Below are 26,694 nucleotides of genomic sequence, written 5' to 3'. Positions count from 1 at the left end.
TCTTGTGTTATGTTTAATCATTGTAGGCTTCAGTATGAGTGAGTGAGTGAGTGAGTGAGTTTAGTTTTACGCCACACTCAGCAATATTCCAGCTATATGGCGGCGGTCTGTAAATAATCGAGTCTGGACCAGATAATGCAGTGATCAACAACATGAACATCGACCTGCGCAATTGGGAACCGATAACATGTGTCAACCAAGTCAGCGAGCCTGACCACCCGATCCCGTTAGTCGCCTCTTACGACATGCATAGTCGCCTTTATGGCAAGCACGGGTTGCTGAATGCCTATTCTACCCCGTGACCTTCACGGGTCAGCTTCACCATGGTGTTATTATATGCTGACATTAAAGGGGCTGTAGGGTAGTCTAATGGTTAAAGCGCCCACTCGCCGCTTCAGTTTCCCACATGGGTTTCAGTCTGCAAAGTCCGTTTCTGGTGCAGCCGTTGCTGGAATATTGCTAAAAGCGACTAAAACCATACTCGCTCACTCGCACAATCACTCACTCACCCACACCCATTTCAGTCACTCACTCACCCAACTCACTTTAAAGACACACAATGATCTGACCCTGGTAGCAATTCGGTCAGGATCTATGGGTTCTTTCATAAATGATTCTGCTTCATGTCGTCACTACCTCCAAACTTTGTTCTTTGCACGCAAAACTGTCTCGACACTTGTTCAAATGTTTCAATCACTCAGAGAAAAGCTCGACGAAGGTTTGCTGATTAGAAAGGTCAGCGCGAGTTCTTGCCCTCGCTCTTCGGATATTTAGAGCGAGCACATGAATGTAATCACCACATATCCTACAAGCAAACAGCGCGGGAACATATCCTAACATTTGATAGTCATGCACAAACTTCACCTTGGAGAGGACATTTACACTCTTTTGTGAGGTAAATGGGGACTTTTAACGACATGTTACAGCGATGCAACAACCTCAATATTCGTTGAGTTTGATTGCAATAAAATGTTGTCAAATTCAGCTAAAAATCATAAAAACACACCAGCAGCATGTTTGATTCAAACAGCCAAACAAGAAAACTAGTGTATGTGGAAGACATCCCATGCAGCTTGTGTCTACGCTTCCTGTAAAAGAAGTTACAGACAGTAATGAAGCTTACCAACTTCACCATGCCACGGCGCAGGCCGTTGGACACACGCCAGCAGCAGCGCCATTGCATGGTTACAAAGTGGTGAATCCATAGGAAGTGTTGCTCGCCATTCACAGACTGAGGGACAAGTCTGAGTTCAGGACAAAGCTGGAACTGGAAGACCCAGAAAACACCAAGGGCAGATGACCGATATGTTGTGCTCCAAGCCCCTGGGAATCGATTTACAACTGCCATTGTCCAATTGCCACAAGCCGCATGGGAAGTCTGTCTTCCACATGCACTAGGCTATTGTGTTTGGGCGTTTGAATCAAACATGCTGCTGGTGTGTGTCTTGCTTGTTTTTCGCTGTTTTTGACAATATTTTATTTAACTGAAACTCAAGCATCAAGCATGGTGTTGTTATGCTTCAGCACCCTTGTTCTTCGCTGGTTTTTACAATGTTTTATTTCACGTCAAACGGATTTTGAATCAGTTGTATGACTGCAAGTTCTAACATGTCGTTCAAAGAGTAATTTAAGCACGCAAATTTGCCTCATCACGTTTCGGTTTATATATGACTATCAATTTTAGAGTGACCCCACACGTTTGTTTGCAACATAATACGGTATGCGTCGATTTGGAATTACATTATTCGTTGCATTACTTAAATGTGCAAAATATGGAATAAGATTAAAACTTCTAGAAAGGTTTTTGGAACTAATACATTATGGCGTATACAGGGATGAGCTGTCGGAAATGCTGTCAGTGTGCTAGCTATTCTCAGTATTAACAAGATAGAAATTATATGCTATGAATAAAACCACTTGCTCATCGGGTTATCACTTGTCTAAATTCTGTGAATTTTTACTTTTCCCAATCTCTCGACTTAGCTCTCGTGCTGGGGGAGGTACTCACATCTCTGAAAGTGGTTAGCGATGAATTTTTTATGGAGGGGCATACACAATGTGAATGGCCACTTACTGCGGCGTAAAACTAAACTCACTCACTCAAAGATATTCTGTCGCCAACCCTCCGTTGGGCTCCGAAATGTCATTGAAACAAGAATTTCTTTCTCTAAAAGTACGAAATGAATGTGTTTCGTGACACCCAATGAACATTTGTTTTGTCCAAACATGATTTCCGGACAATTTCAGAAACATTTTTTGTTGTTGTAAATTCAAAATTGTATAATACTTTCGTATGTTTTCTCCTGCCATCTTAGACATGTTATTTGGTTCGAACGACGTTATATATATATAAAGGTTTATTAAAACGACAAAAGGGGACGTATTATCCAATAGGTGGCGGTTCAAAACAATCCAGTGATTTAGGCAGTAACTAACGGTACAGTTTCACAGGTGTGTCTGGTTCCCAGGACCCAACGCTAGGAGTTGAACCCAGGCTTACTTTCACCCCCGTAGTGAAACAATGTTAGGAGTTGAACCCAGGCTTACAGTCACCCCGTAGTGAAACAATGTTAGGAGTTGAACCCAGGCTTACAGTCACCCCGTAGTGAAACAATGTTAGGAGTTGAACCCAGGCTTACTGTCACCCCGTAGTGAAACAACGTTAGGAGCTCAACCCAGGCTTACTGTCACCCCCGTAATGAAACAACGCTAGGAGTTGAACCCAGGCTTACAGTCATCTCCGTAGTGAAACAACGTTTGGAGTTGAACCCAGGCTTGCTGTCACCCCCGTAATGAAACAACGCTAGGAGTTGAACCCAGGCTTACAGTCATCTCCGTAGTGAAACAACGTTAGGAGTTGAACCCAGGCTTACTGTCACCCCCTTGTGAAACAATGTTAGGAGTTGAACCCAGGCTTACTTTCACCCCCGTAGTGAAACAACGTTAGGAGTTGAACCCAGGCTTACTGTCACCCCGTAGTGAAACAACGTTAGGAGTTGAACCCAGGCTTACTGTCACCCCCGTAGTGAAACAACGGCGTCTTTGTGTCCTGCTGTCGTAACACAGTGAGCTAGTCATGCCATATGCCAGAACACAGTGTAGTGTGTACAAAGATCATCGTCATCATCATCGTCGTCGTCGTCATCTTCATCGTCATTGTCATCACCATCTACAATGCTTATAGTGTACAGTTCCGTTGTACCTACAAAGTTCAATCACTATTTGCAGCTTGTATAATTTCGTCTACTCCCGTTAAACTACAACGAAACCCAGTTTATGTTGTCATTCTTGTAAAGTAAGGTAGTTCGTGAAGCTCGGCGGAATAGTTCCGGTACCACTGACCTCCCTCGACCTGCCGTTTCCGGAGATCGTCGAACCAAGTGCCTTCTGGGAGGTAAACATCACGTGACGTGGCCCCTTTCTCCAGTACTGGCGCTACAAGCAAGTCATTGCCTAGGAGATATTCGGAATCAATGGTAAGAGCGGCCTCGTCTTGAGGGGCTATCCACCATATTGGACGAATGATTGGTTCGCCGGTTCTTACCGACTCTTCAGCAAGTTGTACAAATGTTGATGTATAATTCTCGTGGAGCTCAGTGTAATACCGCGTGATTTCAACCACAGTGTCGTTGTTGTAAACCCAAGGAACGATTGAGAATTGAAGAGATGGGAGGAAGGTATTGAGTTGCATCCATCTTATAAACAGTTCTTCATCCGGGTAGTTACGTGCCTCTAAACCGGAAGAGTTGTCATAAGCATTACCGCCAATCATGTCCGGTAGAATAAACGGGTATCCAATCAACCCCATTGTCAATGCACAGGGAATAAGTGTCTTCAAACCATTATTGTTATCCCACGTGGAATCTTTATCCATCATGCGCACAAATATGGGAACACTCTGACTTCCGGCCCCAACTCTGACTTCTTGGCGCCTTACATCCTGGTCAGAGCGGTAGGCTAAATCTACCCATTTTCTGGTGAACACATTCGGGTTTAAGTACGTTTTGTTGACGCTGTAAGCATAGGGGAGCCATGCTACTTCACCGGCGTCAAACTTGAAGGAGCTGATATTGTAGGTGTCTTTTAGAAAGTTGGTCTTATTGATGTACCAGTCCACGGCGTAAGGGTTCGTGACATCGAGTATACCTGACAGACGACCTCGCCACCAAGATGTCAGAGCTGGAAGTTTGCGCTCTGGGGCTCGAACTAAGTAACCTAATTTGTCGGCTTCATGAAAGGTGTTGGAATCTATATTAAAAAAGGGATGGACCCAGACAGTCACCCTGAAGCCATCTTGATTGAGTTGGGAAATCATTCCTTGAGCATTCGGGAACTTGTCCGTTGTGAAGTCCATGTCGCCATAAAAAGTTGTCCAGTCGTCGTCAATCTCAAGCTGGGAGTGACTGAAGCCGTTGTCGACGATGTCTTTAGCCAGTTGTAGTACCTGTGTTTGGTTGATGTCTTTCTTGTACATGGCCCACGTCGACCAGATAGGGGATCGGAATAGGCGGCGATCGGGGACGCCTTCAGGGCGGGGAATGTAAATCTCGGACATGTAGTCATGAACTACCCGGATGTTGTCAGCTTGACAAACGGTGTAAGAGAGACGAGGTGGTTTGTTGTCGATGTTGATGTAAGGTGAGCGTTCAAATTTCGCCAACATACACATTCTGTTGCTGTTTTTCTCATTGAAACTCAGATAAAGGGGAATATTAGAATCAATGAATATACCCAGTCCAGCTGATGAAATGAAGTATCTCTCCAACACACCACCATATTTCCCGGCGTAGGAATCGGTGGCAACATAGGGCGCCATCTCCTGTTGTATCTCATTCATTGGCCAGTATTGGTGGTAGTCCTCAAATCCGCCATACCAGTGACCATGTGACAGTTCCACACAATCCTTCAGTTCCTGTGACACGCAGTTTACCGCCTCCCAGGTGACATTGTAACACGTGACCCTATCGTTTCCTGTCTTGTACACCTCCAACTTCCGGTCTCTTTCCCAGGAGAGACATACGTCAACTTCCGGATGGTTGCAGTCCTTATAACCTGCGGGTGTCCAATCATAACCCATGTAGATCTCCCCAGTGGTGACATGGTTATGACGTACAATCATGTGCAGCGTATTCTGTTACCAAAGGAAAAACATACATTACCATTTATCTTACCTCACACATGAATGTCGCTTTCAGATTGGCTAAGGGCTATTCTATTATTTGCAATGTACCCCGCTTACAGGCGATGTATTATTTTCAATGTACACCGCTGGGAATTCCGAACTCTTCCGCTACTTCATAGTAGTACTTCTTTGTATCGAATAACATTGAAACATGCATGTAGCACGGAAATTACCGATGTTTTGCTATTGAAAATCGATGGAAGGGAGATAACTCTAAATCTGTTTACCTTGTGTCGTCTGTAAAATGGCGATTCGCCTCGCATTCAACAGAAGTGTATGTCAGTATATACAGGGGTATATCTAAATAGACTGAAAAACACAGAGCCAGTTTAATGCCTTCATGTCCAATGCATGCATGTATGTATGATGGTATGTGTGCGTGTATGCGTGTGTGTGAGTGTAGTGTTTAGCTGCCCATTGACCTAAGCATCAAGGAGGTTGTCAGATTTAAACTTTCTAACTCGATGACAACTCGATGAATAATTTTGTTGTTTTTGTTTGGGTTATTGCACCTTTTGAATGGCAGGAGAAAATGTTTTGATTCTCCTTGATCGACATTTTGAAAGTTGATGACTTGTACAAAAGGTAGGATGATTTGGGGCGGCACTATCTTTGTTGTATCATCGTCCACGATGCCACGGATACAGATTCTTACACCACTGTCAAGCAAAAGCTAAGTGTTAGACTAATGTTTGTATAGCTGTTATGAGATGTGTATATTTAAGTGCAATGTGTGAATCCCCTTTCTGGTGCTTTCTCATGAAGTAGCTAACCTTTCTTGGCAATGTTTACGCTCACAATACGTATTAATCGTTTCATTTCGACATTTCGACATACACTGCATAATTCTTCATCCTTCTAACTAAACAGGATGCAACAATTCACAGAAAGAAAGATGTTTTTCCTGGCTCACGGACAAATTGTAGCGCAACAGATCGAAAGTGACCAGTCTTCTTATTTGCGAGCTAAGCGAGCAAAGGTTGGCAACGCACTTCCCCCGCTTCGGCTGGGAAAATATTATTATGTTAAAATAGATCAAAGGTTTCCCTCCCTTGAACCGATTTGATTTGATTATAGATTGGATAATAATACCACGAGTGATGTTTAAAATGTTGAATGAAATATATTTACGCTAGGAACTACCAGATATTAGACGTTGACCTCGCGTATAAGGAGACTAGTCATTTTCTCTCTGTTCCGTAACCCTATTTGCGCCATCGTTTGCCTGTGCCTGGCTGCTCAATATATCCCGAAGATGAATATGACCACGTTAATCCCTACCTGTATATGAATTTCTGCGTCTCCTATTTCGTACGCGTCTCTTATTTCGTCTTTTTGTTCATCACGTGTTTCCTCCCACACGACAACGCCAACAACAACGACCATGACGGCAACTGCAGCTAGAGCAAATGCGACAGCACAACGTCCGCAGCCCTTTTGTTTTGAGGCCATGGTATCTGCCGAAACAAGGGGGTGACAATGTCATTGGGTTAGCATCTTAGCCTAGAGCAAGGTACTGATAGCCTAGAACAACCCACAATGTTACCCTATAGTATTCCCAGATATCACTGAGAGAGTTGTTTCGGCAAATACCTAATACGTGTATATAAACTATAGATGTTGTACTTAAATGAATGTGTTGAGATATGATTCTCTTACAGTCTAAGTGTCTTAGAGTCTATTTTTTGGACCTCCTTGCTCTGCAATACACGACTGAATGCGCCCAGGTAGTAAGAACACTACCGATCAAAGTTTTTAAGAAATCCCGTATCCCAATATTTGACCACTTCCTTCTTCATCCTAAATATTTCTGAGTCTTTATTGGTTTATCCTGTCCCTCATTAGTCCCCACGCACTTCCAACTGAGATAAGACCTGGGTTGTGGTTGGACCAGTATAAAACATGAACATTTTCCTCCGACAACCACTGTTTTGTGTCGCCCTGCGTGTATAATGCTGGTTATCGTCATAGAGTGTGCGGACCGTTAGGAGGAGGTGATCATTTAGGATGTCAACATATCGTTCATTAGTCAAATTTCCTGTGAAAATGCACAACGACACAACGATGTCACTCTGTGTGATAATATTCCATCTCACATGTGAAGTTTTTGGCGTTGTTTCATGGTTTCTTGACACAGTTGGGACAAGCCATAAAAATGTCTTCAGAAAAGAAAACATTATTCCAATCTTGATTTTTCGTGAGCCCTACACCAGTGTAAACGTCTTTTTTGTGTACCTTTAATCAATGGGAAGGGAATTCCGCGCGTTTTCACGTACATGTAGTTAAATCATCGGAATTCTTGTGTAAGGGTTTCATTGCATACCCGACGACTTTCTCTATTAATAATCACATTGCTGATTTTCCCAACGCTTTCCATTTTCCCCTACTCACAATCTGACCAAGTCGCCTGCGGTCCCTGGTGCTGAACTTCTTTGGTCTCCCTGTTCGGTATACTGCAATATATGTCTACCAGCTATCATTTTTGCCTTAGTCACATCCCTTTCAAAACCATCCAGAACCCGCTTTCTTTTCTCTTCTACAGTCATATCTGCCATATCAACAAAGGAAGCCGTCTGCCACAGCAGGGGAGTTAACTCTTGATGTAGTAAGATTCATACTTAAGCAAGAGTTGCCTCCCATATTGAGTACCTTACTACTTATTGTAACATATTTCAAAATTCTATTTCAGTATTTTGAAACATAGATTTTCGCATTAATTTCTAGAAAAAAAAACTGTACATAAAGGCACTTCGTAAAGACAATACTGTTTACATAGAGCATGACACTTTGTTTTCTACAGCAATGCACTGTGTTAGCCTCGAGGAAAGCATTGTGTTACTCAAGAGAAAGGCAGTGTTAGCCTCGAGGTAAGCATTTTGTTACTCAAGAGAAATATCGCTAAAAATCTAATAACTCTACTGAATTTTTTATCAGGTCATTTCATAAATATATCAGTGACACTCTCTCCGACTTGGTAAGGTATAATACACTTTTAAATCACGCAAGATTATGGCCAGGGCCCACTTGCACAAAGCGATCTTAGCGCTACAATGATTGTAATTCCCATTCTCCAACATAGGCTTAAGATAGTCGTAGCGTTAAGATCGCCTTGTGCAAGTGGGCCCTGGTCAAAATGTTCATCATACTAGCATACTAATGAGGAAACCCGTGTATGCTTTCAAATTTCGGGCAAGTGAATTATTTTGCGGGGTAGTAACGTTTACGTATATCCAGCCCGACTGACTAGCAAAATTCGGAAACTGGTATTAACCCAGAGGAAGATAGTGTGCGTGATTTGAGTAAGATTGTATATGAGCCTGGAAAAAGGGCATTGTATTCTTCTAGAGCAGGACATTGCATTCCTCTACAGCAGGACATTGCATTAGTCTAGAGCAGAAAAGTGTATTAGTCCAGATCAGGACATTGTATTAATCTAGAGCAGGACACTGCATTAATCTAGAGCAAGGTATTGTGTTAATCTAGAGCAGGGCATTGTATTCGTACAGAGCTGGTCATTATGTTAATCGAGAGTCGGGCATAGCATTTGCCTTGAGCAGGACATTGTATTAGTCCGGTGTATGACATTGTATTATTCTACAGCAGGGCAATCCTGACTGTTGTCCCTCTGATGGGGGAAACTGATAGTAAAGCGTATTTCTGAAAACGAAAATTAACATAATGACTTTGGCATCTTTACTCACCTTGACTGTTGTACCCCACACTGCGGCAGGCGACGTGTCACGCCCGTATCGCCAATGCTAAGTTAAGGAACGTTAATAAACATCGTGAGTGGCCGTTACGTGGCTGAAGGTGTATTTGCTATATCAACACTGATAAGTGGGTAACCAAGGGCAAAAGGAATTTTACATCTAGATTCCTCCAGTAGCCGTTTCACTAACACTGCACCACCTTCGCTCGAGAACATTTGAGAGGTTTTCTTAAACCGAAAGCAAGAGACCTGCAACACTGTAACACATGTAATACTTATCATTTACAAACCCTTGTTAAGTAGTTCACTGACATCATTTTATGTTTTTGTGACTGTTCGAATGAGCTTTAGTACAATAGGTGTTGTAAAACATATGTCTAAGCTACATCTTAGCTTAGCGTCTGCCCCAACCCTCTGTAATGCTTAAGTTCTAAATGAAGTAAGTCTGGTTTTCTTTAGGCTCTGAATCTCTCACCTCAATAGAGTTTCCAATCAATTTTAAAAGATATTTGTGTTTTTCAAAGATATCAAAACTTCAGAGACAACATAGGTTGCTGGCATATAGCACAGGGAGCTTATGTGATTTCCAAAGAGTGTAGTGTGAGTGAGTTACGTTGTACGCCGCTTTTAGCAATATTACAGCAATATCACGGCGGGGGACACCAGAAAATGGGCCTCACACATTGTACCCATGTAGGGAATCGAGCCCGGGTCTTCGGCGTGACGAGCGAACACGTTAACCACTACGCTACCCCACCGAACCTCAAAGAGTGTAGGCGAGTGTAAGATAGATATACTAGTGATCTATATTGCATCACCGGATCCACAGAGGGTTTGCAAGGGTGCGTACCCATCCCAACCACCCTCTTCCCCTTCTCAAGAAGCTGTATCCACCCAAAACAAATTCTGGTTGAAACCAAGTCACTAGATATAAACGTACACAATCTTTACAATCCTTCCATTCTTTCATGAACTTCCACAAGCCATTCCGACAACCACCTGGAAAATACCACTCATGTATTGAATACTAAATATTGTTCGCTGTGACTGTTTCTAGGTTAGTCAGAGCATTACCAAGGTTAACACTTTGTACCCATGTGTGGTATCGAATCCGGGTCTTTGGCGTGATTGGCGAACGCTTTAACCGCTAGGCTGCTCCACCGCCCATGTGAGCAGTCTTTCGGTGAATTGATTCAGACCTATAGTAAATCGACTGTGTAGTCCGATGTGATGCAGGGCGCATCTAATTACCTCTGTGAGGAAAGCAGGGATAGGGGAGTGGCTAGAGCGTTCGCTCGTGCCTTTAAAACACTAGTTCGATTCTCCATGGGGACAATGTGCGAAGCCCATTCCTGCTGTCCCCCGCCTTGATATTGCAGGAATATTGCTAGAAGCGGCGGAAGACCATGCTCACAAACTCACAGAGCTACGATATCATACCTTGATCGATAGATCAGTGTTCATTTTCAGCATCCTTGGAAGTATCCAAGCTATGCTTTTATCTAAGGCGGTTTACAGATACATTCCTATTGCATCCTACCGGGTACCCATCCACTACTGAATGAAGAGACAATGAAGAAGACTACTTAACGTCTGTGTTAATGTATGTGAGTTAAGATCACCTGAGCGCTAAGACAGCCTTACGTCTGTGTTAATGTATGGGAGTTACGATCACCTTAGCGCTGAGACTGTCTTCGCGGGGGAATTAGGCATTACGAACAATGTGGTGTCATGGAATTAGGCATGTGCACACAGTGCAACCTCTCTAAGCCGGACTTTGCGATTCCTGGGATCATTCATCTCTAATATACTGGAATATACAGCAGAATGTTATGTCACACCTGGATTCAAAAACGCTTCTGTAATGTCAAGATTTTCACCACACTTTATCCAGTGAACACTATATTAGGAGAGTTAAATCTTGGAGTCACAAGGCTGGCGCTTTTCTGGGCGTCAATGTGGGTAGCACAACAAAAGAAAGGTACGATGTTTCAGAAAAGTGTTTAATTCATTTACACTACATCGCGCTCTTACTAACAGCAATATGACGGATGAGTGTGTGAGTGTGGTTGTACGCCACTTTTAGCAATAATCCAACAATATCATGGCTGGGGACACCAGGAATGGGCTTCATGCATTGTACCCATGTGGAGAATCGAACCCGGGTCTTCGGCGTGACGAACGAACTCTTTAACCATAGGGCTACCCCACCGCTCCCAATCTGAAGCGCGGGACAGAGGCTTCAGGGAGGTTGTGGGTTATGAAAGATGCAGGTCAGTGTTTTGTTTGTTTATTTGTTTTCAACACGTCGCACTCAAATATCTTCCAGCTACATTACCGCGGTCTGTAAATAATCGGCGTGATGAGCGAACGCCTCGGCATAGCGTTTGAGACGTTACTCATCCGTACGCTGTGCGATTTTCCAATATTATGAAAAAAATGACTCTTAAACCTGATTTACGAGACATTGTAAAGTTTGTTTTTCACGTGACGGCAAATGTCGGACCACAGTCTGTGTACCGTTTGATCGGCACGGTGATTATTCGGGTGAGTTCGAGTCGGCAGCGCGTGTTATTCACAATCATACAGACCTGCCGGCCTGTATATTGCTGCATATATGTTCACAGACCTCGTAGACGAGAAACACTGTAGGTACACCATGTAGGCCATGTCTGACACACAGCAACATGACACTGCTGAGTACACAGGCCGTTGGGATGTACCATCACCAGATCTTCAACCGAGCTTGTCTATTTTTCAGTTAAAAAGGTCAGGGCGTCCCACTAAGCGAACTGAGGACAAGAAATATTTCATGTCATATGACATGGAGAACACTCAGTAATCGAATATGTACCATGTGACAGTGAAACCTCGATAAACCGGACACAACTGTCCGGTTACCAAAGGTGTGAAACTGCTGAATGTGTTGTTTTTTCAAGGTCTTCACCTGTCTATACATCTATCAAAAGCCCAGCAGTTTATGTCAAGGAAATACCCACGATCAAATACCAGAAAAAGACACTTCCTTAATGATTTTCGCTTTCTAAACGGTTTAATCCGACCTATAAATGTAGTGTAATACAACCTCAAAGCATGCAGGTTTTAAACTGAAATGAAAGTGATACTGCATACTGAGTGACTTTCTGAACGTTATGCACGTGCATTAGATATGCAAATCCTGTATCTGTATGTGTGCATGAAGTAGCACATGCGTTTCCATTAAACGCATATATGTAATATCTTAGAAAGAACATATTTCCAATAAATGAAGACTAGAAGATCCAAGTCATGCTATTTCTGACTTATTTTTTATGTATTCCGAACAATATAAGTACTTTGAAACAATTTCTATTTTAATTTCTGATAAAGGTCCATGGTCCAGTGATTGATATCATGAGCGTCGATGTAGGCACGTGGAATATGAAGCTATGCGTCAACCAAATCAGCGGACCTGGCCACCAGATCTTTTAACTGCCTCTCACAAACAGTGTCGCCTCTTCTGATTTGGTTCGATGGGATAGCCTAGAGACGCCAGTCACGTCAAAGACACGCCAAAGACCCTGGTTCGCTTCCCCACATGGGTACAATGTGTACAGTCCATTTCGGGTGTCCCCCGCCATGATATTTCTGGAATATTGCTAAAAGCGGCGTTAAAACCAAACACACTCACTCACTCACTCACTCAACTCGTCTGATAGTCAGACCAGCTCTTACCCAGATCTTCACAACTTCGTCATTAAAATCGACTCAGCACAGACCAGTGGATCCAGGAAATTCCCTGGATCACCGAGGATGGCACAGATAGCGATCAACACTATATCATCTGACACTGAACTGTTTACTCTCCTCCTTCCGTATGTTTGCTGTGGTGTACATTGCCAGGCTGAATAATTCTCGGCGCCATTGTTGGTTTTACCCTGACACAGTTTCTTGCGCGTTCAATGGCATAATACACAATGGACTGGGTTTGCCTTTACAAAGCGCGACAGGTGCGCTACATGCACAGAGGTACAGGGGCGTGAGAAGTCCACCACTGAAGCTGTAGGTGTTGCGGAGTAGTCGAAACATACAGGTACGTTACGGCAATCTTTTTACAACGTCTTGCGTACATCTAACAAGTGAGACAGTTTTATGAAACGTGAATATTTAAAATTCCAAATGAAAGTACGTAGTTCAAACAGAGGCGCACGTTCTTTTTCAACGTTTGACCTCCATTGATTTATGGGTTTAGTTGAACGCGGTATTAACTGCATTTTTAGCGTAGTGTTAGGCGTCTCAAGTTGACTACAGCAACTTAAGAAAGCCAGCAATATATGTCGTAGCGAAAAAATTGAAAGCTGTTGAGTTTTGAAGGTTTCTGAAAATGTCACCTCACGTGTAATATTCAGTACGTCATGTGTGTGTGTGTGCGCGTGCGTGCGTGTGTGTGTGATTTAACATACATGTATAGTAGTATCTATGGTGCTTGTCTTCGTCTGGGCAATTAGCTCATACTTGTACATGTAATACTTTGACGATGACGATGGCTTATACAGTACATAATACACACATATACATGTATGAGGTGAGCGGAGATCCAGATCATACCCCAGGGCGTTTCCTTCTAGCGGCACTTTCCTGATCGCGGTCGTCCCTAAACACAGTCGGAATACCGGACTCCGTCTTTTCAGTATAGATATGAACATATATTTGGCAACAATGAACAAAGACTCAACAATGGACAGATAGAGAAACAATAGTACTTCCTTCTACAGCACTTGATGTGATGACAGACACAGCTAAGGGAGATGACCAATAAAAGCCATAAATGTCATATGCAGTAATTAACGGAAGTGACAAAACAAAACAAAAAACAAGAACGAAGAGGGTGGCTGACAACACAATGTACACTGCGGTGTTGATATAGATAAGGATTATAGAGTAAATAGTAATAAGTCTCATAAGACTTGGATACATAGATTTAGGTGTTTAGAAATATTTGAACGATGGCTGTCCTGAATTTGACACCATGACATCAGTAAAGAAGATGAATAGACGTGTAAGCAAGGGTGTATGGACATCATGTATTTCAATGTGAAAAGGCAACTTATGGAAAAGTGTATTCTTGTGTCTTGTGTCCACCACAGTGCCTACAACCAGACTCCTATACAATAGCTTTGCTTCAGATATCGAAATAACAGTTTCTGGAGGTGAAAGTTTGAGATGGACAATCTGTTGTGGGTTAACCCACATATGAACGTGCGCCATTGGGTATGCGGGCTGACATGAATAATTTTTAGGTCACCATGATTCACGTTCCCAGCAATAACAGTCCATTTGATTTCATTTGATACGATGGATTGCTCAGCAACTTTTTATTTGGAGTGAACATCAGGGTTTGTCTGTCGATTGGTGTTAGTTGTGTAACTGGTAGTAGTAGTGGTAGTAGTAGTAGTAAGAGCAACAGCAACAGTAGTAGTTGGTACAAGTAGTAGTAGTAGTAGTAGTAGCAGCAGCAGCAGCAGCAGTAGCAGTAGCAGTAGCAGTAGCAGCAGCAGCAGCAGTAGCAGTAGCAGTAGAAGTAGTAGTAGCAGTAGTAGTAGGAGGAGAAGGAGGAGTAGGAGTACTAGCAGCACTATTAGTAGAAGTAGTAGCAGCAGTAGTAGTAGCAGTAGTAGTAGTAGTAGTAGCAGCAGCAGTAGCAGTAGAAGTAGTAGTAGTAGTAGCAGTAGTAGGAGGAGGAGGAGTACTAGCAGCACTATTAGTAGAAGTAGTAGCAGCAGTAGTAGTAGTAGTAGTAGTAGCAGTAGTAGTAGGAGGAGAAGGAGGAGTAGGAGTACTAGCAGCACTATTAGTAGTAGTAGTAGCAGCAGTAGTAGTAGCAGCAGTAGTAGTAGTAGTAGTAGTAGTAGTAGTAGTAGTAGTAGCAGCAGCAGCAGCAGTAGCAGTAGAAGTAGTAGTAGCAGTAGCAGCAGCAGCAGCAGTAGTAGTAGTAGTAGTAGTAGTAGTAGTAGTAGTAGCAGCAGCAGCAGCAGTAGCAGTAGAAGTAGTAGTAGCAGTAGGAGGAGGAGGAGGAGTACTAGCAGCACTATTAGTAGTAGTAGTGGTAGTGGTAGTAGCAGAGGCAGCGGCATCAGCAGTAGTTAAGCAGTACTCACTGACCATGTAAAGTTATCATACCTTTAATATAAACAGCTTACCGTAGTTCCACCTTGTCTGCTTCAGGTGCAATGGGATCCAAGCAGATCAGCGGGCGGTGGGCACTCATATTTGGTCTGGCGGCCGTCGTCCTCGTTGCGGTCATCACCGGGGTTGTGGTGTGGCAAGTGACGCGGACACAGCAGGCAGAAGAAACAGAAGAAACCCCGCCCTCGTCACGTGATGTGTACACTGTAGGGGATGCCGAGCTGCTCTTGCAGGTTGGTTTGCCTAATGTGTAAGAAAGTGATAAGCATTTATGACACATAATTGTAACAACCCAGTCTATGTGCTGGCCAGTATACTGTATGCCTTGTCAGATTAATACCCTCTAACCTGAGAGCGGTTGGGTAGCCCAGTGGTAAAAGCGTCCCAATGTTACCGGGTTCGATTCCACGTGTGGGTACTAATGACCCCAGAATAATAGTAGTGTGTCCACGGTCGTGATGTTGCTGGAATATCACAACAAAGTTCAGCAAGACTATCAAATAAACAATAGTTAAGGAGAATGCTGACACACGTTGAAAACACATAATCATGTGGGTTTAAGTGAGTGAGTGAGTGAGTTTTACGCTGCATTTAGCAATATTCCAGCAATATCACACAAGATATGGGTTTCACACATTGTACCCCTGTTAGGTCTCCAGCGTCTTTGACCTATAATCTACCCCATCGTACTATGATGGTTTAAAACGTCGAAATGTTGCGTCCTCGAAACCCATTCAGGCAACAATCCACCCCGTACCACGACCCCGTACCACATGCCTGAATCTTTATTTTATTTGGCCGCAATTAACCAAACATCTTTTTTTCGTTTGTCAGATCGTTTCAGTATACATCTAGTTGTGTGCTTAAATATATATTTCTCTCTGAACAGAAGCCAATGGTGATGAAAATACGCCATAATGGCGCGCTCACCGGGGAGATCTACATGGGTTTTGACAAGAGTGACGTTCGTCATGATGAATGCAACACTGCGTCTGACGTATGTTTGTCGTGGGACCGAGACCGGAAGTTGGAGGTGTACAAGACGTCAAGTGACCAGGTCACGTGTTACAATGTCACTTGGGAGGCGGTCAACTGCGTGTCACAAGAACTGAAGGATTGTGTTGATCTGTCACATGGTCACTGGTATGGCGGATTTGAGGACTACTACCAATATTGGCCAATGAATGAGATACAACAGGAAATGGCACCCTATGTTGCCACCGATTCCTACGCCAAGAAATATGGTGGTGTGTTGGAGAGATACTTCATTTCATCAACTGGACTGGGTATATTCATTGATTCTAATATTCCCCTTTATCTGAGTTTCAATGAGAAAAACAGCAACAGAATGTGTATGTCGGCGAAATTTGAACGCTCACCTTACATCAACATCGACAACAAACCACCTCGTCTATCCTACACTGTTTGTCAAGCTGACAACATCCGGGTAGTCCATGACTACATGTCCGAGAAGCACATTCTTCGCCCTGAAGGCGTCCCCGATCGCCGCCTATTCCGTTCCCCTATCTGGTCGACGTGGGCCATGTACAAGAAAGACATCAACCAAACACAGGTACTACAACTGGCTAAAGACATCGTCGACAACGGCTTCAGTCACTCCCAGCTTGAGATTGACGACGACTGGACTACTTTTTATGGTGACATGGACTTCACAACGGACAAGTTCCCGGATGCACAAGGGATGATTTCACAACTTAATCAAAATGGCTTCAGGGTGACTATTTGGCTTCATCCCTTTTTTAATATCGATTCTCGAGCTTTCTACGAAGCAGCTGAGCTTGGTTATCTGGTTCGAGCCCCAGAGCGCAAACTTCCGGCTCTGACATCTTGGTGGCGAGGTGTTCTGTCGGGTACCCTCGATGTCACGAACCCTTACGCCGTGGACTGGTACATCAATAAGACCAACTTTCTAAAAGACACCTACAACATCAGCTCCTTCAAGTTTGACGCCGGTGAAGTAGCATGGCTCCCCTATATTTACAGTGTCAACAAAACTTACCTAAACCCGAATGAGTACACTAGAAAATGGGTTGACCTGGCCTACCGGACTGACCCGGATGTGCGACACCAAGAAGTCAGGGTCGGGGCCGGAAGTCAGAATGTTCCCATATTTGTGCGCATGTTGGACAAAGACTCAGTGTGGGATAGCAACAATGGTTTGAAGACACTTATTCCCTGTGCATTGACAATGGGGTTGATTGGATATCCGTTTATTCTACCGGACATGATTGGCGGAAATGCTTATGACAACTCTTCAGGTTTAGAGGCACGTAACTACCCGGATGAAGAACTGTTTATAAGGTGGATGCAACTCAATACCTTCCTCCCATCTCTTCAATTCTCAGTTGTTCCCTGGGTTTACAACAACGACACTGTGGTTGAAATCACGCGATATTTCACAGAACTTCACGAGAATTATACATCAACATTTGTACAACTTGCTGAAGAGTCGGTAAGAACCGGCGAACCAATCATTCGTCCAATATGGTGGATAGCCCCTCAAGACGAGGCCGCTCTTACCATTGATTCCGAATATCTCCTAGGCAATGACTTGCTTGTAGCGCCAGTATTGGAGAAAGATGCAACGTCACGTGATGTTTACCTCCCAGAAGGCACTTGGTTCGACGAACTCCGGAAACAGCAGGTCGAGGGAGGTCAGTGGTACCGGAACTATTCCGCAGAGCTTCACGAACTACCTTACTTTACAAGAATAACCACATAAATTAGATTGTGTACAAGGTTCTGAGGAACAGCAATTGAAAATAGTGGGAAAACAGCGGACTTCTAACTTAGTTCTGATACGATGTACTTGCAATGGCTTGAAGTGATTTCACTGGAGACCCTCGGATTAACCTGGGTTTCATCTGGGATAAGATGCATATGAGAAAGAATTGATAAGATTTATTGACTGATTATGGTTCAATAACGTCTGAATATGAGTTGTTATATTTGTATAATAACTACATGTAAAAGTAGAAGCCACAAAACAACGGTTGCTCAAGGGAGATATCCTTTAGCTGGATCATTGAAGTGGCATCCAATAGCTTCAAAGGGAGATAACTGACAATCAAAGCAGTATTCAGTCGAGCTCCGTTGTCTCCAGCTTTTCTTTACTAACTCTCGATCACGGTACGTATGTCGATGTTTCCGCACGCGAGGAGTTCGAGTCAGCTGGGTGGGATTGTACGTCGCAAATATCGATTTATCTTTCATCAAACAACTACTTCTTGATCTTTATATTTCATGGAACGTATGTACCAATCCCTTTATATTTATTTTGCAACCTATGTACTAAATATTTAAACGAAAATGCCCTAAGAACGATGACCTCAGAAATAAAATAAAAAGTAGAAAGTTTCCTGTGGGGACTGGCATATTTTTTTTGTTATTGGCCCGTTTCTAGAGAGTAAAGCAACTGATGGTGTTACATGAAATCACGAAGTTTGTTCATAACTATTTTCCCCTTACCACCTTTTAAACATATCATTGAAGATCCCGGGTTGAAATGGTCCTCTGCAAACTATGGTTATCATACAACATAACGGGATCTAGTGGTCAGGCTGGTTGACAGATGTCATCGTACAGCCTTGACATGCCACAGTGACACAAATGGAAACCTGCTCACCAACTCACCCTTATGTATATAACAAAATCTATTGCAGATACGACCCGTGAAGGTCCCGGGGTAGAATAGGCCTTCAGCAACCCATGCTTGCCACAAAGGCGGCTATGCTTGTCGTAAGAGGCGACTAACGGGATCTAGTGGTCAGGCTGGTTGACAGATGTCATCGTACAGCCTTGACATGCCACAGTGACACAAATGGAAACCTGCTCACCAACTCACCCTTATGTATATAACAAAATCTATTGCAGATACGACCCGTGAAGGTCCCGGGGTAGAATAGGCCTTCAGCAACCCATGCTTGCCACAAAGGCGGCTATGCTTGTCGTAAGAGGCGACTTAACGGGATCGAGTGGTCAGACTCGCTGACTTGGTTGACACATGTCATCGGTTCCCAATTTCGCAGATCGATGCTCATGTTGTTCACTGGATTGTCTGGTCCAAACTCGATTATTTACTGACCGCCGCCATATAGCTGGAATATTGCTGAGTTCGGCGTAAAACTAAACTCACTCACTCATTCACTATTGCAGACAGGTACGATGTGTGGTCTGTCCAGCAGAGGTATTCTGGACTGTGCCGAACAACGGCGTAAAATTTAATTAGGCCAGAGCCTATTTATCAAACAGGGGCACGGAGGCTAGCCGTTACTAGCCGACTTAACTGTAGAGTCAAACACTCATTGTCAGAGTGTTGACATATTATGTTTTCATCAGCAATGAAAAGCGCGTTTCAGGGCCTATTGCACCGAAGATCCCATGAGTTACCTCCCTTCCATTGCGCTGCTCTCACAGCTATAGTCACTTGCTGGTTACACTAAACTCATTTTTTTTCAACAGACTCCCATAGTAATGTGTTCTCTAAAAACACTATGGTCTGAAGGCTACAATAAAAGCAAAGAATTTGGCATGTAAACCATTTCATTTTCCGAGTACAGGAATCTGGGTCCCCCAGTTCCACACCAAATGGTACATCCTTGAAAAAATCTGTGCACACATTCAGCACAAGTCATCGTGTTAAAATAGGCAGTTCTAATTATTGGAAAATATGGTCGGTTTTGAATACTGGATGTACATTTGAATAACACAAACATGTTACACAATCCAATCACGGGTGTCTGGTGATTCAGTATACACAGAAGGCACCTGGTGTTGTATAGCATTATACATTAATGTTGTATAGCATTACTCCATCACACCATATGACACCTCGAAGGCACAAAGGATGATTCCTTTATCGCATCAATAAGAAGCTAAAGTGCTCGCATGTGCTCAAGTATGAAACGTTTTCGTGCTTTAACTATAATAATTCAGGGCGTGTATTTTAATTCGTGCTTTAACTATAATATTTCAGCAAATATTTTAATTACACTATACTACTCGATGGTAGAGCGAACTGTATTTCATTTCTAAGATGCCATTTGAGATTTGATTTGATAAGTGCCGAGGCAGAAAACAAACAAAAAGTAACACATGATAAACCGTTTGATGACGACCCACTGACCCTTCTCTGAATTATTTTAATCACATTTGTGATTGACGTATACCATATGGGACAATATGAATGTAAAAAGTATGCATTATTGGCTGATAAAGTACTGCCAACGCCCTTGGTCTCTCACCGAAGTGTGTTGTATTGTTGGTTCTCGTGTGTCATTGTTGGTTCTCTTGTGTCATTGTTGGTTCTCGTGTGTCATTGTTGGTTCTCTTGTTCATGTGATAGTGTTGTTTCAGTTGTTCATGTAGTATTGTTATTTCTTTTGTTCATGTATTAATGTTGTTTCTCTTGTTCATGTTGTATTGCTGTTATTGTTGTTCATTTATCACTGGTCTTTCACTGGTTGATGTGACTTTGATTTGAAATAGGCACTTGGTTTACAGAACAAAATGAGGCTAAACCGATCTCCGAAATTACGGAAATCTGAGTGACATGGCTGTGTCGGCATGGCTGTTCCCCTTCCTTATACCACATGGCAGGGTAATTCAGCGACCATGAAATGTTTCCAGATAAGATCCTTGTGGCCCGTGATACAAGCATTAGTTTGCCAGACAGCTGAACCTCACCAATACGCTCAGACACCGGACAGTTTATATCACGCATTACGAATATGGAGCTCGGACAAATATGCACCGTGTACCTTGTGATGTGTGTTGCTGCATTGACTGGAGGTGCGAATGCAAATAGATCACAGATTGAAGTTTTGAAGGCGCAGATAATACCAGAAATCAACGCGATAGTCAGTAAGAAACTGGATATCTTGATAGCAGACTTGCGCCAGGGTTTGCAGGCTGATTTGAAAGCCCAACTGAAGGAGGAAGTTTTGGATGAAATTCGGAAGATGTTCCCCGCTAAGATGGATGCAGACTGGAGTAACGTTGCTGAACAGGGCAGATGTGACCTCCCTTGTCAGAATGACCTTGAACTGTTTACCTCCACCCTTCCCACGTCATCCGCAATAACAACAATTCCAACGACGGAACGCCCTAGAATCTCGCCAGCGTTGCTGGTGGTCGATTCGGACCGGAAAAACTTCAGATTTGTTGATTTGAAGACTGCGAAGGTTTACAGATCTCGAATTGGTCGTCGCCAAGTTGTCGACGTGACATACGACCAGACACATCAGGATATATATTATATAACAGCCGACTCCATCTACAAGACAAATCTGGTGACAAAAAGGGAAATAGAAGTGTGGAATTGTTCTGGAAAAGGAAAATACATTGCAGTGGATTCGGTAAAAAGGGTTCTGTACTTTATACAGGAACACAGCAGCGTAGGAAACGACATCTGCTCCTTGGACATAACACGTGCTGACGCGAGTGCGAGTTGTTTCATCCTTTCGGAAACTGGATCTATCCGAAACAGGAAGTTCGCTGTTACTGTGGGCGGTGTGCGCGCGCCTCTCCAAGGACTGTTGGTCGATGGTGCTCGTGGGCGATTGTACACATGGGCTCTGTCGCAACACCAACAATCGCTTACAGTTATCACACTACAAAATAACAACACATTAGTGGAAAAAACAGTAACTGAAACTTTCCTTGATGATAATCAGCTGCTGGCTCTTGATGAAACGAGTGGCGATGTTTTTGGTAATAACTTTATGGAAATTCAGAGGAGATTACCAACCACGACCACCTACACTTTCCTGCAAGATATTCCACAGGAACTGACGATGCATGATGGGATTATTTACATCGCTTATTATGCAGAGAACGACCTGGACACGGTGGACCTCAACGGGAACAGGAAAAGACTGAGGCGGATGCATAAGACCTCGAAACGTACCGTTAGATCGCTTTGTGTCGTCCATTAGAAAAAGCCATGGTGACTTAATGTCACGTATGCGTTGATGGCAAGACTATGTTAAACACAGGTATGGCAGAGCTTCAAATTCTTTTTTAAAAATCACTTGCCACAGGGCAAGTGACTTCAAGAAAGTAACTTGTCCTGACTAATGTTCCACTTGTCCTGATTTTATGACACAATGTTAATGTCTGATGTTAATTTTTACTGGACTATCCATCGAAGATTTCAAGGAACGATAACTCTATTTTATTATTAACGCGAAATTTAATGGCTACATAATGAGCAGATATGAAATGAAATGAAAGGAAATCCAAGTTCATTTATAATTTGATACCATTAGTGGAAATTATCTAGAAGCCCACGGACAAGTAAGATGCCATTATTTGACTGCCCGAAATAAAACTGACTTGACCGGGGATGGAATTTTACCCCTGTTTGGTGGAGTACTGCCGGGATCTACGTGAACACTTCGAGTTGTCCGAATTTCGATACAACAGCAAAATGAAGGCCAGAAATTACGCAGTGACCAAGCTTCTTTCTCACGAGATAACCGTGAGTTCGACACAACATTGCTTGGCTGTTGTTATGGACAATTGTTTTGATTACCTGTTCCTTGCTCGATGCTTATTGGTTAGTCAGAGGCTTCAGATTCACGTCTCCCCTAACAGATGCTGCTTTAAAGGCCACTTTTTCTAAGGAAAATGGCGCTCCTTCAGCGGACAGACTATGGTGGTATTCATGCCATCTTCATCATTCAGGCAGTTTCACCAGTTTTGAATAAACATGATTTATCTGTTATGATTGAAAGTAATTCTTCTTGATGCTAGTTTGTTGTTTAACGTCCCATTAGCACTAAAATACCACTTATCTTGCAGTTCATCAACCCTTTCATTTCTTACTGAATACAAGTGAGAGCGTGCGCTCATGGTAGCAATATACAAATAAATGATTCCTTCTTTAGAAGTAAATGGAAAGTGATCAGTAAAGTTAGGTAATAATGAGTGAGCTGTAGAGGTAGGAGGAAGGGAAGGAATGGCAGTAGCGGTAACAATTGCTACTAGCACGAGTAATCGCAGAGCAGCAACATTAGCAGTAGACGTGTTGGTGGAACTAGTTGTAGAAGCAGTAGTAGTAGTTGTAGTAGTTTGTAGTAGTAGTAGCAGCAGCAGCAGCAGTAGAAGCAGTAGCAGTAGTAGTGATAGTAGCAATAGCAGCAGTAGTAGTAGCAGCAGTAGTAGTAGCAGTAGCAGTAGCAGTACCAGCGGTAGTAGTACCAGCAGCAGTAGCAGTAGTAGTACCAGTAACAGCAATAGTAGTAGTAGCAGTGGCAAAAGCAGTAGCAGCAGTAGTAGCTGTAGTAGTAGAGCAGCGGCAGCAGCAGTAGTAGTAGACTGAGTGAGCGAGTTTAGTTTTACGGTGAACTCAGCAATATTCGAGCTTTATGGTAGTGGTCTATAAACGGGCCAATGGACCAGGCAATTCAGTGATCGACGGCATAAGCATTGGTCTATGAAATGGGAATACAATGACATGTGTCAAGAAAATCAGGGAACCTGACCACCCGATCCCATTAGTTGCCTGTTGTGACAAGCCTGGGATATTGAGGACCAGTTCTAATCATCACGGGTCTTGTGTCAAGGACAGATGGATGAATATTTATTTCACAGGCGCCTGAAAAGATTATCATTGAATATAATTGTGTGTATGCACTTCGAACGCAAGTTCAAATCTTCATATCGTAAAACTGTCGCTTGGCATAAAAATATCGAAAGTGGAACTATTAACAGCATAACACAAGCTGAAATGAAATATTTTGTACACATCCTTTTGTAACTATTGTCGGATTTCATTACTAAAAATTTTGCAGTAACGATTAGCTCCTCCGCTCAAAAGTCGGCTTATGAACAGTCTAAGTAAACTTATCCTCAGTACTTTTCGTTACACTCCACTACTGAGTCTAACAAAACCTTATGGGGGGTCGCGTCAGGTAACCTTTGAGATTGACCAATCAGACCACAGCTTACCAAATCGCGAAAGTGCACATTCGCACATTCCTTTTGAACTTTTTATCTCGAAAAGGTTCGTACCCGAACGATTCCGAATGTTATTAAGCGTACGATCGCTTCCAGGTGATGCACACGGCGTACGTACAGCCATGACAACGGTGAGTAAACAGTCGCTGAAAATAGTGTTTTTGACAATATTCAAGGATGTTGTCTTGCGGAAATATTAGCTAATGGTAACCATGTCAACAGAAACCCCAAAGCGTATATACTGTAGGTCAAATAACTGTGTTATATGCTAATTTTTGTTCGTGGAGAGATCTGTGTCGGTGACCTGAATATTTTGAATGTCCCTCCGATCCCTAAATAGTAGCCGTTGTCTGATTGGTTAAATCTATTTAACCGTCTCGCGTTTGATTGGACTGTGATTGGTTGCTCAAAGGTTACCTGACGCGACCTTCTACTCGGTTTTGTTAGACTCAGTGGTGGAGTGTAACGAATTACACTGAGACGAAGTTTACTTAGACTACTCTTTCTGTTGCTGTTGTTCGTGTAGTTGCTCTTGGTTTGATTCTCAGTATACTCTTTCTGCTGCTGTTGCTTGTGAGGCTGTTTTGTTGTTCAAGTAGTATTCTTCAGTTAGCCTGATTTTATATCCTTTCTATTAACATATCACATCAGTGTTGCTGTTTTTACCACCAACATTTTGCACATTCGCAAGGTTTACAATTATCACATAACTTAACGGACAGCCTAAACTTCGCTCAAATAATGACAGAGTGAGTGAGTGTGGTTTTACGCCGCTTATAGCAATATCCCAGCAATGTCACGGCGGGGGACATCTTAAATGGACTTCAAATACTGTACCCATGTGGGGAATCGAACCCGGGCCTTAAGCCTAACCAGCGAACGCGTTAACTACTGGGCTACCCCATCACCCTCGCTCAAACAAACCTACGCTGAAATACGTCCCTATGACTTTGAGCGAAGCTCTCCATATGTAATGTTGAAATGTTGTCGACAGAGATCTAGTATTAATTCATACAATAATCGTCTCTCTCGAGCCCCGATACCGACCGCGTTTAATGATGTTATTCACACGGGTAACAAAGCCATCGTCATAACCGGCTGCCTGGAAACGCTAAGCTGCATATTTACTTAGCGACCATTACCCTAGTAACATTCAGAGGCAAGACCAGATTTAACAAAATTGGCGATAACCTTGTCGTTTCTGATCATCGTGGCGTCGCATGTTATCCAAGTGACACACGAATTCTGAAATTTGCGCCCTGATTTTGACTTATACGTATACTCTGCTGTGCATTTCTTGCAATGGCAATGGGAGGATGCTATGTGCCACTAATTGTAGCACACTAACACGTCCTTAGGGTGGCCCAATCGTCTCAGACGCAGCAATTCGCTGTTAGTTGGGTCCCTTGGCAACGAAAACCCCATGCGATCTTTGAAACGAATCCCTGTTGACCCCAATCCTTTTTAAGGTTTGTCTGCACCAAACCCGTGCTAGCAGTTTTTGCCAAAGTTGGTAAACGATTGTTAGAGAGTGAGTTAATTTTACTCCTGACGGGGAAACCCACTTACTTCTACCGGGTACCCATAAATGAAAACGGACAGATAACTGGCAAATGAGTTTGGGTTTGGTAACAATTCTAAAGTGACTGCTCCGCTCGACTAAGTCGCTATGTATCAGTGAGTGGGCAATATTCCAGCAAAATCAGGGCGTTGGACACAAGATAAGGGCTTCACACATTGTACCCGTGTGGGGAATCGAACCCGGGTCTTCGACTTAACCAGCGAACGCTCTTATCACCAGGCTACCCCACCAGCGTTCCCGCTTATATGATGTGCGAGTAGACGAGCAGGTGAGTGAGCGGGTTGGGCGACTGAGCTGGGCGGACGAGTGAGCATGGCAGGCGAGTGGGCTGAGGGCGGGCGAGTGAGCGACGGGTGGGCAAATACGCGAGGCAAGCGGGCGAGTGAGCGAGTGAGCGAGTGAGCGGGCGTGTGGTTGGATAGTTTTGTGGTTTAGACTGGTTGGGTGGCCCGATGAGTGAAAGAGTTAATAAATTGGTGGATTGTTGTGCCTGTATACTAATGGTAGAGTAAGTCCTTTTTAAACAGTTGGTATTTTTTACGAACCATCTGCTAAATGGGGTAGGAAAGCCTGGCGTGGTGTACATTTCGTTAAATCCACGAAAAGCACGTTTATGGTGCTGAGAGAAGTCAACCTGGAAAATGCGATCCCTCGATCTTAGATTTTATCCTGACACCTCATGGTTGCTCCAGTAGTAAACTAACTTTAACTGTCTGAAAATATATGTTTTGATAGAAACAAATTAACAACGATATTGAAAAGGTGCTCTAGTCAGCTGAGAGATTCATTAATCTGAAGAAAATCTAGACTTGCTCTGCTTGGGGATTTGCTGTAAGTAGCAACATCACCAGTTGCAGTATCTTTAGTACCAGTAATAATAATAATAATAGTAATGGTAGTAGTAGTAGTGGTGGTGGTAGCAGCAGCAGTGGTGGTGGTGGCAGTAGTAGTAGTGGTAGTGGTGGTAGTGGTAGCAGTAGTAGTGGTAGCGGTGGCGGTGGCGGTGGTTGTAGGGGCCTTGAACCTTAGATAGCCCCAAGGCTAAAATGGCTTTCAACACGTAATTCGTTTTTT

At 43.3% G+C, this 26,694-nt stretch overlaps 2 protein-coding genes across 2 annotated transcripts; one reads left to right on the top strand and one right to left on the bottom strand.

The window, feature by feature from the left end:
* Positions 1-2,344: 2,344 nt before the first annotated feature.
* On the bottom strand, positions 2,345-8,969 carry LOC137268545 (myogenesis-regulating glycosidase-like). Its single transcript, XM_067803112.1, has 3 exons — positions 8,884-8,969; positions 6,464-6,639; positions 2,345-5,131 (listed from the first exon to the last, which is right to left on the bottom strand). Exons 2-3 carry the CDS (start codon positions 6,632-6,634, stop codon positions 3,275-3,277), a joined length of 2,028 nt encoding a protein of 675 aa, XP_067659213.1. The 5' UTR covers positions 6,635-6,639; positions 8,884-8,969; the 3' UTR covers positions 2,345-3,274.
* A 6,131-nt stretch (positions 8,970-15,100) lies between these two features.
* LOC137267750 (myogenesis-regulating glycosidase-like) lies at positions 15,101-17,799 on the top strand. Its single transcript, XM_067802198.1, has 2 exons — positions 15,101-15,289; positions 15,946-17,799. Exons 1-2 carry the CDS (start codon positions 15,101-15,103, stop codon positions 17,797-17,799), a joined length of 2,043 nt encoding a protein of 680 aa, XP_067658299.1.
* Positions 17,800-26,694: the final 8,895 nt, after the last annotated feature.

Source organism: Haliotis asinina, chromosome 16 (genome assembly GCF_037392515.1).
Source record: "Haliotis asinina isolate JCU_RB_2024 chromosome 16, JCU_Hal_asi_v2, whole genome shotgun sequence".
Classification (NCBI taxonomy): Eukaryota; Metazoa; Mollusca; class Gastropoda; order Lepetellida; family Haliotidae; genus Haliotis; species Haliotis asinina.
This window is presented reverse-complemented; position numbering and strand designations above follow the sequence as displayed.